The sequence below is a fragment of the Spea bombifrons genome, chromosome 6, assembly GCF_027358695.1.
Source record: "Spea bombifrons isolate aSpeBom1 chromosome 6, aSpeBom1.2.pri, whole genome shotgun sequence".
NCBI lineage: Eukaryota > Metazoa > Chordata > Amphibia > Anura > Pelobatidae > Spea > Spea bombifrons.
In genome coordinates, this window is record NC_071092.1 from 28,306,414 (window position 1) to 28,320,753 (window position 14,340).

Here is a 14,340-nt window from a genome sequence, read left to right on the forward strand (position 1 = left end):
AAGTGTTGCCAATGCCATAGCAGTACCTTGAATCTCTCTGCTGATTGGCCCATTCCATTTTTGTTATGGTGTTAAGGCCACCACTAAAACTTTGCCTTAGAATCACTTTGCAATATGCTCTTTAAGGGGTAGTTATCCTTATTTGATTATATGTTTACTTACCATAAAACAATGTATTTCTGTAACGTTATGTGAAATACGTACCACAAAACTGCATGGTAAAAAAAAATGATGGCTTTTACTCGTTATTTCCTTTACAGTAAACCCAGTGGACTGAGAGAAGAGAACAGTTGAATTTCCTCTGTTCACTTTCATTAGGTAACACAGCAAATGCTCCCCATCCCCCTTTCCTGAACGTCACTAAACCAACTATACTGTAAAAAAAGAAAAATGATTAAAATGAATAGTGCATACTCCCAACATTTCAGGTGTCTAAATCAGGACGCATTCATGGGGGCATGACAAGGGGCCAGAGGTGTGTGGTACAAGAACCGGTTTGAGGCTTAAGTGAGCGCCCACCTAACATGGAGAGCCATCTCGCGATGCTTAACTATTGTAGCACAGGCCCACGTTGATTTTGCAGCTTCCTGGGATCTCCCCAACTGGGCCGTGGTCCCCACTTGCTGCAAAAGTGGGACAATGGGGCAGCTACCCGGGACGGTGGGGAACTGGGACTGTCACAAGAAAACAGGAACTGTCCTGTGAAAGTATGATGGTGTAGCAATAAACATAATTTATTTGCATAAATATGCAATATACATGCAATATATTGGGGTACATATGCATTCCAAGTGAAATTGTAAATCGAATCACTCTTTAATAGACTCTTAACAAATGAAATATTAAACCCAGAATTCCAAAAACATACATCACACACACACACACATATATATATATATACATGTCAGTATGTTCAACTTCCTGTAATAGTTTCTCTTCACTTTAATTTCCTGTGCCAACCACCACCACCTAGTTCATCTCTCAAGATTAGCATCTTCCTCTTTGTTGTGAGGGATGAAAAAAATAATTTTACATTACTTTTTGAAGTGAAAAAAACATGAAACATATACTGGAATGAACAACCAAATGTTTTACTTATATTTTAATACATTTAAATAATTTTAATGTGCTTATATCCCCATAAAGCCAAAGAGGGATTTGTTTCTCGGTTGCATTGTTAGTAATGAATAGCAGCCAGAGCTTTATTGACACTTGTCGGTGACTTTTTGAAATATTAATAATTATTTAACTGAGTAAGCCATTCACAGGAAGAATAGTTAATATTTCTTTTGTTTTAGGGCTATAGATAACTGTTTGACCTGGGAGGTTCCCAAGTATATTCATATCTAGCCAACTTTCGAAGCATTTAGAAAAAAGGGGCATCAGGGAAGAAAGGGGGCAAATGGAGACACTTGTGAGGTAATGTATGTGTTGGGCATTCCTGAAATAATCATTGTGTAGTCTGTAAACAATCCAAGCCTAAATTCACCACCCAAGCACGGGTGGCCTGAGATCATCCAGGGATCCGGGCAACAAAAAATAATGGGCCTTCTGTGGCGATGCCCCTCATTTAGCCATATCACTTCCTGGTTAAGCCCCTCCCTTGTGATTACATCTCTACATATCTAATTTTTATGTATTAGTAGTAATAAAAAGAAGAATTCGATTTTTAAACAGTGTAAAAATATACATTTGTTGTATATATTTTTTTTTTAAATATATATACAAATATAAGAACAGAAACACATTTATTATTACAGTAAAGAAGAACTAAAACTAGGTTGTGCAAAATTTGGACACAAAATAGGTCTTCCCAAATAGAAATGTTTTACCAAATATGAACTCACCAACTATTACAGTATAAAGGTGAACGTAGATTGGCCTGCTAACATTTTGTCCTACAACAACTATCTGAGACTCGGGGAAGCTCATTTAATTGGCTGTAGCAGGACCATTTAATAAAAGTAAGGCACAGGAGTGTTTGGACCACTCTGCCTTTGAATCTCTATTTCTGCAAATTGATCAGTTACTTCACCAAATCTATATTCATGTGCATTATATACTAAGCCAGACATTGACAGTGCCACAAGTGTAAACCTCTCTCAAAGGTCAAATGCAGGAGGTCAGAGACCATACTCTTTGGGCATGGCTTTAAGACCCGTCTTCTGACCCACTACCCTACACTATTGCTTCAGACTTTATCAAATTACTTGGGGTCTGGTTTGGTGGAGATAGTGCGGCCACCCTTAAGAGCTCGAAGGGAAGACTTAATTAAGTTACTTACAGACCTTTCAAACCAGGGAAAAGTTCTGGTTCTAGGCTATGAAATTCTTCCCATGCTGCAATACATGGCTCGGGTATGGCCCCCTTTGGCTACAGTCGAGCCATCAACGAGACAGTTTTCTGCTTTATCTTGGGTTTCAATATGGACATAGTAATGCGCATGGTCATGCACTAGAACCCTTCCAAGGGCGACAACGTTTCCTTTGTGTGCAACAGTGTGGGAAGGACACTGAGAGACATTGCAAATGGCCCTTCCAACTAGAACTGGTTTTACCTGGATTTTATTAAGTTTGTGAGGGAACACCACTTAGTCGCTTAGGTTGATCATTAAGCTAATCTGGGCCAAGGACATCATGGAGTAGATTCCAGGGCTCCATGATGCAAGAGCAGAAACTGTTTGGACTAATGTGGCATCAAGCAGTTTGACCAAAAGACAGAAGGGATTAGCATGGCTGTGATTGAATTATAAAAACCCTGGGTGCTGTGGTTTCTTTGGTGACATGAAAAGTGATGGTGAATCAAAAAATGGATTTGTAGCCTCTTTCGTTCCTTCTTGCTAAAACCAAGGGAGGACTAGATCTTCTTTGTCTCTCCCAAATGAGAGAAACCACTGAAGTCTTTACGGGGTTGTGGGAGCCAAAAAGTCAACCCACATCCCCCATCAAAATGCTGAGTCTTCAGGAACCTGGTTTCACTTTGGCATTTCAAATGTATGCATGTTCTGCATACATAAACTCGATAATTAAAGCATTTAAACAAAGTGACACAGATGCAAAAAAGGGACAGTGCACAAAAAGTGCACTCAAGGCCCCGGTCCATAGCTGATATCATAAAAAAAATTTCGGCCACCACCGGCAACAGGCATGGCAAGGGTGAGAAATATAAAGTGTACAATAAAACAGTCAGAGTATCTCTGGTGTGCCAACCAGTCCTACCACACTGTGTGCCAGAAGTGTAAACCACTCTCAAAACAACATGTGGTGAGTGCACAGGTGGACCTAACCTAGGGGCTCCATTAAGGCACCACAGGGCTCCTGCATGCTCAACCTTAAAGCCAGAGGGTCAGGCTTTCCCTCTCTCACGGATATTCACTTGATCTTAGCCAACAGGCTGACATTGTATGTATGGCTATACAGGGAGGTCTCCTAGGGGGCTGTACACACAGACATTGCCCACTGTTCACTGTAGCAGGGAACAATCTAGTATATTTTTTTTGGTAGTGTAGTGTCCTTATGTGCCGGGTTTGCCAGGAAAACAAACTCAAATACTCTGTGGAGAGGTATTTTCTCTCCTACCACTCAGTTCTGTATGGCTTTTATCCACAAACGAACACAGTGGGTGCCATTGAAAAAGCTTGGGGCCTGACGTGTTGCATTAAAGACCCTCTGTGGCTTGCTAGGAATCGCCTGATCCTGAGTAGGGAACTGGTCAGTGCCCAAGTCTTTTGCAGGCTGATCCTTAGCTTGCTTAAAGACTACAACACCATTTTGCAGTGTTTAGCTATAATTTTCTTCATTCTCATTTAGTGCACCCACACACGTGTTTTCAGGACAACCATACCATTCTTTCTATCATATTATCTAACTTATTTTAAAAGAAATATAAAATATCAAATATGTTTGAAAACTAGACACCCCAGGGTATTTCAAATGCTAGCATTTAAACTCTTTCCATGCACCAATTCTACCACCACCCTTTTCAAACTTTGTGGAAGCAAGTTTTGAATTTTTGAGTTTTATTTGTGGCTTGGAAAACAAGGCCGATGTGGACACCCTAGCTGGGGGATGTCCTGGGTTGCGCCTAGGGCACTGCTAAAGGTCAACACATTACTCATCATCAGGCATAATCAGTTGCAACACTAAAGCTGAGGAGGGTTGCGGCCCATTTTCCCTCCCTTTTAATGAATGGCCATCCATGTCGCCGGTAGGTTTTCTCATCTTTCTAATTTACTTTGGCAGTAGCACCCAATGTTATTTACAGAAAGACAGAATGTGTTACGTGCAGAAAGTTGCGGCATTTCCTGTGGAAATGAGCTAATGATGCATATCATTTGTGAACTCTTTACTGACAGTCATGGGATTTGTAGGTTTAAAATGTATATTAATAACTCACTTTATGTATATTTCAGTGGGAGCATCCTTCTGAAATTCCTATTCATATGAATTGGATGCTTATCCCTCAAAGTTAATTACATGTCATGGTATTTTAATTAAGAATTTAAGTATTCGGAAAGGAGGAAAATATAAAAATGAAACTGATGCACACCTTTCAATGTTGAACAAAGTGAACATAAATGCTGAAACAGATTTGGCCTTTGAGGTCCAAATTACCATTGGCCGTCCAACAATTAAACGCAAGCAGTCATTTCTAATGAGTTAACCCCACTTTAAGGTCCAATTAGTTAGAAAGCAGAACTGTAAAACGTAGTAAATTTGGTTTTATTCAAATTAACAATGTGGTACATATTGACATAAAAGGTCATAATTTTAACATTTTAGGTTCCTGGTTTCATTTCCTGGTTTTCCCGCTCTACTCAGAAACCATACCTACTGGTCACATCATTAAAATGTTAATAGGAATCAGGTTTGCAATACATTGCACATCTTCTGTATGTTTTCAGAGACACATTTTATACCACATTGGACTAAAATAAGTATTAATTGTTTAAGCTTTCATATTGGGCTTTCTCTATAACTCGTCTAGTTCTCTATATCCCTCTTCTTTCTCTTATCGCTCCATTTTCTTCTTACCTCTCTCCTTTCTCTGTACCTCTTCAATTATCTTGATTCCCCTTCTCCATTATCTTTTCCTTGTTATTTTTCTTTTCCATCTCTTCACTTTATTTTTTATCTTTCTTGATCACTCCACCTCTTTCTTATTATACTTTCCCTATACTTACCCTTTCTGTTTATCTCCCCTAATCTTTCTCTTTATGTCTCCCTTTTTTTCCCTACCACTCCACTGTCTCTTTTATCCCCCAGTTTTTTTATCCCCCTTTCTCTTTATTGCTCCTGTTTTTCTTTATCTCATCTCTCTCATTTCTCTTTATCTCTCCTCCTCTTTATTTCATTTCAACCTCTGAATACTTTCATTAGCCCCTGGATATCTAGCTTAGCCTTATGCCTACCTCATGTTTGTTTAAATGTCTTCACTGTATTAACATCTACCACTTTTCCATGCATCAACTACCCTTTCAGTAAAGTAATAGTTCTTGCTGTTACTTTTTAACCTTTGCCCCTCTAGCTTAAGACTAAGTCTTCTTGTTGTGATTTCTCCTTTTAAATTAACTCTTTCTTTATCGTGTTGATTCCATTTAAGTATTTCCTGGTTAAAAAAAGTTTTATCCTGGAATCCATGAACCATTTTAGTAGCCCTTTTCTGAACTTTCTCCAACATTTCTATATCCTTGTGGAGATCCGGTCTCCAGTACTGTACACAATACTCCAAGTGAGGTCTCACCAGTGATCTGTACAACGGCATGAGCACTTCCCTCTATCTACTGCTAATACCTCTCCTTATACAACCAAGCATTCTGCTAGCATTACCTGCTGCTCTACTGCATTGTCTGCCTACCTTTAAATCCTCAGAAATAATTACCCCTAAATCCCTTTCCTCACACATTGAGGTTAGCACACTATCAAATATTCTATACTTGGGTTTTTATGCCCTAGATGCATTACTTTGCATTTATCAAAATTAAATGGCAGTTGCCACAGCTCTGACCATTTTTAAAGTTTGCCTAAATCATTTGTCATTTGGCTTCTCCCTCCAGGAACATCAACCCTATTGCAACGTTTTCTGTTGTCAGCAAAAAAGATTATTTCCCATTATCTCCCCTTTATCTCATCTCTCCCCCTGGTCTTTATTTCTCCTCTTTCTCTACCCCTCCTCCTATTTCTCTGTCTCTCTTCTTTCTCTATTTCTCCCATCTCTCCTCCTTCTCATTATATCTCCCTATTGTCACCCTTATTTATTATTTCTCCTCTTACTCATTATCTCTCCCCCTTTTGCCAATTTCTCTTCCTTCTCATTATCTCTCCTTTTCACTATCTCTCCCCTTTCTCAATTTCACCTTCTCTTTATCTCTCCCCTTTCTCTCTCTTCATGATCTCACTGACCAGCCCGGTTTCTCCACTGGCAGGCAGTCCAGTCTGCCTTTGGATAAAGCTGTCAGGGTAGCGGATATGTTGACCAATACAAGGAGTGATTCTGTTTACATTTAGGGACATGGTGAGGGGTGGCATAGGACACTGTTGTTAAAACGCATTCATTTACTGCATTTACTGGAATGTGGTTGTGATCAACACTTTAAGGTTACAATACCTGGCCTTAGAGAGTACAAGTTTATTTACACTTAAAATTGTATACAATGCAACTCGGTTAATAAAAACATATTAAGGTTTACGAGCAGAATAGTAAAATTCCTTGTGAGATACCCAATTTCAAAATTGTCATTCTGGTCTAGCACCATCTGGTGGCAAAGAAACATATGTTTTATACATGCAGTATATATCTATATATATCTATCTATCTATCTATCTATCTATCTATCTATCTATCTATATACATAAATATATATATATTGCTAAAAAAAGAACTGCTTATACAAATATATATGTACATTATAGTACATATACACTTATAGTGCCCCACTTTTTAACATTTCATTTTGTATTGTTGTGCAGTTTTTCGTTATTGAAAAATATCATGATTGCCTAACCTATGCAAATACATAAAATAACTGCATTTCAAACCTTAGTCTCTTGAGAACAAGCAAGATTGTATGTGCACATTGCAAGCGCTTGTGTAACTTTTTGTATTTAGATCAAGACCTTGTGGGGCCCATTTTAGCATCAGCAAAGGGGTAAAATTATGTCCCATGTTAATTGCATTTGACTGTCCATAGAGGAACGTGGAAGGGCCACGCCAGAGCCCAGACCTGAATCCAATGGAACATCTGGGCGGTGATCTGAAGAGGGCTGTGCACAGGAGATGTCCTCGCAATCTGACAGAGTTTTAGCACTTTTGCAAAGAAGAGTGGGCATATATTGCCACGTCAAGATGTGCCATGCTAATAGACTCCTACTGATTGCTGTAATACAATCAAAAGGTGCTTCAACAATGTATTAGTTTAAGGGTGTGCACACTTATGCAACCAGGTTATTGTGGGTTTTTTTTCCCCCCTCAAAGATTTCAGCTTGTTTTTAATTGTATTGTTCACATTATAGGTCACATTAAAGCAGGCCCGGACTGGCCATCGGGCACACCGGGCATTTTCCAGGGCCGGATTGATGTAGGGGCTGATGGAGCTGCAGCTCCAGGCACCTACCGTAAAATAGGCTCAGTCAGGACCGGACTGACTGGGCCTATGCGGCCGCATTAACGCACGGCTTAAGGGGCACCTGCCCCTTAAGCCCGCAACAACTGCGACCGTGTCCGCCTCTCTAGGAGGCCGGGCAGCCCCCACCAGGGCTGGCCTTAGGGGTGTGCGGCCGCACAGGGCTTAAATTAAAACATCGGGGTTTTTTTTTTTGTTTACTTTATTTAACATCCTTCATGTTAAATAAAGTTTGTTTAACTTTATTTAACATGGAGGATGTTAAATAAAGTTAACCCCCCCCCCCCGATGTTTTAATTTAAGCCCTGTGCGGCCGCGCACCCCTACGGCCTCCTAGAGTGGCGGACCCGGTCGCAGTTGCTGCTTACTCCGGAAACAAGGTAAGTAGGGTAAGGGAGGGGGGTGAAGTGAGAGGGGGGAGAGGGGTTAGATAGAAAGGAGTAGATAGAGGGGATAGATAGTGAGAGGGGGTACATATTGAGAAATGGGGAAGGGGGTACATAGTGATAAGGGGGAACATAGAAGGGGCAGATAAGAAGGGGATGGGGAGAAGGGGTAGTGTGAATGCGTACAAGAATGAATGAATAAATGTGTGGATGAATTGTGTGAATGCGTATGAGAATTAATGAATTAATGTGTGGATAAATTGCTTGAATGATTTGTGAGACTGCATTAATGAGTATGTGCTAATGATTTGTGTGAATGAGTGAGTAAGTGTTTGTGTCTATCATGAATGTTTAAGTGATTTGGGGAAATGCAAAGATGGTTCATGAAGGGTGGGCTTTAAAAATAAATAAATAAATAAAAATGGGCTGCTCAGTCTTAAATGCCCGGGCCTATTTTTTGTCCCAGTCCGGGCTTGCATTAAAGGTAGAAAAAGTTCTGACATGATTTATCTTTGTCTCATTCTTTAAAATCACAAGATCATGGCAATTTAACAGTGGTGTGTAGACTTTTTATATCCACTGTACGTGTTCTGATTGTTATCTCCCCATTTCCTCATTACACAAGGCAGCAACAAATAACACATTTTACTTTGTGGCAAAGTGATACTATAGATCTACATCACAAATATCACAAATCACAAAATATTTCCCAATATGTCTTCATTTCATGTCACTGGCAGGAAGGCTGATATCAATGGGAACACTTTCTATGCGTGCGCTGGAGCTGGCACCTGCACTATATCCATCTCCTGCAATGCAAATAGCTGATGGGGCAGGGGGAAAAAACATGTTAATTTAAAGGTGACACTCAGTTATGTTGTGTATTAAAGTGCATTTGATGGCTGGAGTAAATATTTCCTTTCAAAATGGCAAAATCCCAAAAAGTTACTCTGTACATAATGCAGTATAATTCTGTGCTATGCTTTAAATGTAAAACATTCCCTCATGAGTTTTGTTTACAAATCTACGAGTTTCCCCGTCGCAGAACTGAACTGGCTGTGCCTGCCCTGTCTAGTTTGAAAGGCAGCTACTCTATGTTGTGACAGCAAACAGCGGAGAGAAGGGAGGGTCAGGCTAGCAGCTATAACTAGTGGCAAGGACAGTGGCAGAGGTCACAGCAGCGCAAGAGAGAAGCAGCGAGAATGGCCAGCCAGTCCCAAGGAATTCAGCAGCTCCTGCAGGCTGAGAAGAGAGCAAAGGACAAGCTAGAGGAGGCCAAGAAAAGTGAGGAAAAAAACCAATTATTATTATTATTGATGAGGGTTAACCCTTTGAGAGCACAAGTGTTACTTCGTCATGCCACTTAAAGACCACTAATTATCAATATAGTCTCATGGTGTATCTTATAAGTAATTTGTTTTAACTCTGAAAGGAAATAGCCTTAACTCTGGCTTTTACATGTATATAAAAGATTTAATACAATAAGTAAGCATTTGGTTTATTATATGGGAATTGAAATACAATTTGTTAAAAACTGACTCTTTAATTGGCCAGTGAATACCTCCCTGATGCCAAAAGTTTGATAAAAAAAAATGGGCTGCATAAATATTAGCTATTAATTTTAGTATAGACTCACACTTACTACTTCTCTGTTGTAATTGTATGTCTGGCCGATACAGTTTTTCTCTCTCGTTTTACACATTTGCCAAGGTAAAAAACGTTTAGTACTACAAAGCTACTTTCAGTCACTTTGCTGCAAAGCCGCTTCCGAGGCATGTTCCCAGCTGTATGACAACAATTCCCATCAGCCTCATTTGGTATGGTTATGTTGAGTATGATGAGAATTGTAGTTCTGCAAAAGAGTGACGCCCATGTAGGGTTAACACAATGGCAAACAAAGCGTGGGGAACCATTCTTTTCCCTCTATACATGACCTATCGCATTTATTTTCCTTGCTTTACCCCATCATATAACTGAAATTTAAATGCTTGTGCATCAAACATGGATGCATCCTACTGCCTAAGCAATGTAGTACAACCTTATCCTACGTGTGAAACCTGGCTTAAACCAATCTATCCCTCATTTCTCTAACCACCCATTATTCCATAATCTGATTAGTGTTGCCTCTTGGAGCTGAGCTACAGTAAAGATATAGCGCTACTGGCCAGCCTTTTCAGCTTTAACCCAATAGACAATATTAAATAGCGAGCCTGTGCCCCACAACACCTCACTGACATTCGGTCCTTCAATTTCCACCCTTTAAACTAAAGGAGATGAGACATTGGATTAATGTGATCTAGCAAGGTCTGTTGTTGTTTATCACATCCAAGACTCCCTGGGGTGATTTTATTCTAAACATTTGTTTTACGTGAGTGCTGTTCTAATACAAAAATACCTGGCCCACAACATCACAAATCCCTTCTATTGATCGTCCCATTGTCAGAAATATTTTCAGATATAGGACATCTGGAAAAGATCTGTAAACAAAGGGAGGAAAATATCAAAGGCAAAGCCTCAACCGCTCCAATCTCGGCACCCACTTTGATCACAGACTCACTCAAACTTTATAGGGTTTTCTGTAGGATCATAAACCTACTACTGCAAACAATATGTTCACTGCTTAACCCCTAAGCAGATTTATCTCGTGAAAGCCGCTATATGAATACACGTAACTTGCATAAATTACATTCAGTGGCAATACAAAGATTCATGTGTACACAATGACCCTGTGCGCATTTTGTTTAACACAGGCTGTACCTGTCTATCCTGGTTCTGACTGTCTCTTGTTGTGTCAGCAGGATCACTTGTTTTCACAATAACAAATAGGAGCAGGTTGGTACTAGTACCAGTTGCAGTTTACACTCCATACATCCTACCTACATTTAGCCTTTTCTTTTAACTGTAGACACTGAAGTTTAACCATTTCAACATCATAGGAGATGACCTGCTCTACTCCTCTTCCTTTATAAAGGGAAAAAGAAAGCCACAATAGACTCATTAAGATATAATAAACCTAGGCAGTCATATTCTTTTTTAACGTTTCCTTAATCCCCATTCATTATTCCTTATTTAAGTGCAATCCAAGAAAATTTCTCTCATTCTTTCATTTTTTTGGAAGCACAAAGTATTTTGTATGAGAAAGTGCACTAGTGCTCCAACTGGTATGGCCAGAGTGGAAACCAAGTCTTCAATCTTCTTCTGGGGCTGCACTTCCCACCAGGGGTATCCAGTCCCCTCCTTCCCTGGCTTAAGTCAGGTCAGTAATGTAGGCCAGATCTTCGAGGGACCTCCCTATGAGTGTACCCACTGAAGTCTTTAAGCAGGGGTTGCTACAAGCTGAAATCTGCCATTCAGCAGCCCTGGGTCTCGTACCTAAGTGTTTGTAATGTTATCTGTTTATCCATAAGCATTGAGAGTGCACGTTCACCCAATCCTAATGCCTTCCTTGTATTCCGGTTACTAGACAGTTTACTAAAAGAGCAAGGACTTAAGTGCTGTGAAGAGTGCAGGTGGGATAGGGAGGCAGTTTGCAAATGTGTCCACTCACTGTCCTACCACACAACCCTCCACCACCACTACAATCTCACACCTGCAGGGGAGTTCCAGTGCTCTTTACAAATAAGTGAACAAAAAAAAGATAAATGGTCAAATAAATACCACCTAGTCTCCTGCTCCTCTGACTCTGCAGCCCTCTAGGACCCATGACCTAAACATTATTTTGGTTATGGTTTTTCCACATTTGACAACTGATTTTATGATGTTGAAAGCATGAAACCATGATTTAATTATGACATAAAGCTGTTCATTAAGCATTGCACATTTTGCTTTCTATGTACCCAGGAAAAAATAAACGTTTGAAACAAGCAAAAGAAGAGGCAACTGCAGATATTGATCAGTACAAGATGAAAAGGGAGAGTGACTTCCGACGTATTCAGACCTCTGTGAGTGTCACTAACTGACAAGCCTTTCTAATGATCCAATGGAACAGTGGCCCATTTACACATCCATAGAGTGTAGAAGGAACTGTCACCTGTACTCACTACACCATGATGATGATGATACCTTAAATAAATAACTTCAGTGGGCCACTTTGGCCAATTTTCACAGAACACATATACTGTATGTTTCGCATGCTGCTGACCCGCACATGTAAAGTGCCACCCTTTGTGCTTCCTTTGTATCTATCCATCCCACATAATGCAGGGCAGCACTTTATACGTGCTGGTCAGCATGGTGTGAAAATTCTTTTTGTCAGGGTCAAGGTGCAAATAATGCAGAAGAGCCAACCAATTTCAAAACATTCCATTACTCTTGCTCTGAATAAATAAATTATACTTGTTTTGTTAATTTCTGCATTAAAACAGGAAAAACAGAACTTCATAAAATAATTCTTCTGAATTGTCTCTGTGACAAATATATATCACCAATCAAATAAAAAACATATATTCATACTTTTGTAACAAATTATATCTTAGAACGAATGAATATTTTGTTTAGAAGTTCATCCCTGCATTGTGTGTCTGGTTGTGGCAGGGCCAGCATTATCTTGAAGATATCTCCCTTCTCTTCAACCACCTTTAAAGGCTGAATAAACCAATAACTGAATCCAAGAATGTTTCAACACAGTCCTCATAACCTATGTGTTTTCTCTTTCCCAGATAATGGGATCACAGGGTAACTTGGCAGTAAAGATAGAGGAACAGACAACAGAAAAGATTCAGTCCTACAGTTCCACCTACCAGAAATACAAGGAGAAAGTGCTAAAAGAACTTTTGGATATGGCGTCCGACATTAAACCAGAAATCCATACCAATTACAAGTACAAGTTGTAAATCCTTTCATCGTGAACCGTGGCACTGGCACAGGTGGCTTGCAGCACACTGTGGAATAAAAACAGTTAAAAATCGCTATATCTTTTTCGGTTAACTTAGCTCCTCAAAGTTATAGAATGTTAACAATTGTTCATTCCAGCAGATATGAATGGCTATCGTTTTTATTGAAATGTTAGGAAAAGGGAAAGTGTTCATAAAGGTGCTGAAATTAATATGTAAAACAAAATAAGATTGTTCTGCTATGAGTTGTTCATGTGTCGTGTTTTTACCATGACCATAACTGCTAACCAACATCTAAACAGACATATAACAGAACATAACTGGCTTATAGTTTGGAAATGTATTACAATGCTAATATTCATCACTGATGTAAACGTACTGTTGATACACTCAAAATATGTATGAAATATAAATGCACTAATTTCACGTCTGCGTCTTTAAATCTGTGGTAGTGAACAGGTTAAAAAAAACATAAGCGGCTCAATTATTTTCCCGGCTCATATCATCCATGCTCATTTCCATATTCTCGTTAGATCCTTAACGAAGGCTATACAAGTTGACACTGGCCTAATTTGCATATCCCCTCTCTTCTCGCTTTGATACTGCGCCTCTAATTGCTCCATATGCCCATAATATTATTTTTCTTTCCACTTGAAATAGCAAAATGCTTTTAACTGCCTGTGTGTGAAAATGGGAGGTAGTTGTTTGAGACTGTTAATTAGCTGTTGCCGTTAATTGGCCGACTTGCAGAAAACTAGGGTTATAAAATCCAATGGCATTTGATAAACCTGAAGGCCTTGCCGAATGGGTGGGCTTTTTGAGGAAGAATCTCTATTAATTTTGGCAACGTGAAAATAAATACGCGTGTGACATCAGAATATAAAAAAAGACTGACATCATAAAAATTGGCACAAAACCACCTTCTTAAATTGGATCTTTCACTAAAATCGTTCAGCGTACCTTATAAAAAATCTAAACCAATATATTAGAAATTCACTTTATCTGTAACTGCAAAGAACTACATTTATAATTTTCATAAAAAATTTGAAATATTATGTAACTGGGGATCAATATCTATTGAGAAAGTGTTTCCAGGGGAACAATGAGGTTGTAAACATTTCCGAAAGCTAAAGTTTCATGCTTTAAAAAACACACACTCAAAGCGGAGGAAGTATTAACACATTTTCTTTGGGCTGATACCATTATTTTAATGCAATATTCACTGAGGGATCATGGGAAATGAAATTAAATCTGCATGAAAATAGATATGTGTTCTCTGGAGCTGAAAATCAAAATAATAATAATAATAATAATAATAATAATAATAATAATAATAATAATAATAAAAAGGCAAGGGGTAGATAAGGCAAGGGGTAGATGGCTTCTGTTATGGTTGTATCTAATATACGACATATGCATATTTTCTGTAGTTATTATGGTTAGTGGTACTTCAACAGGATTGGTGCCACTGCTAATAAAAAAAACCCAAAACAAATGTATG

General features: G+C 39.1%; 1 protein-coding gene across 1 annotated transcript; it reads left to right on the plus strand.

Moving 5' to 3' along the window:
* The first annotated feature begins 9,144 nt into the window (after nucleotides 1-9,144).
* Nucleotides 9,145-13,518, plus strand: ATP6V1G3 (ATPase H+ transporting V1 subunit G3). The gene is made up of 3 exons (XM_053470227.1): nucleotides 9,145-9,291; nucleotides 11,848-11,948; nucleotides 12,666-13,518. Exons 1-3 carry the CDS (start codon nucleotides 9,210-9,212, stop codon nucleotides 12,837-12,839), a joined length of 357 nt encoding a protein of 118 aa, XP_053326202.1. The 5' UTR covers nucleotides 9,145-9,209; the 3' UTR covers nucleotides 12,840-13,518.
* The last annotated feature ends 822 nt before the right edge of the window (nucleotides 13,519-14,340 follow it).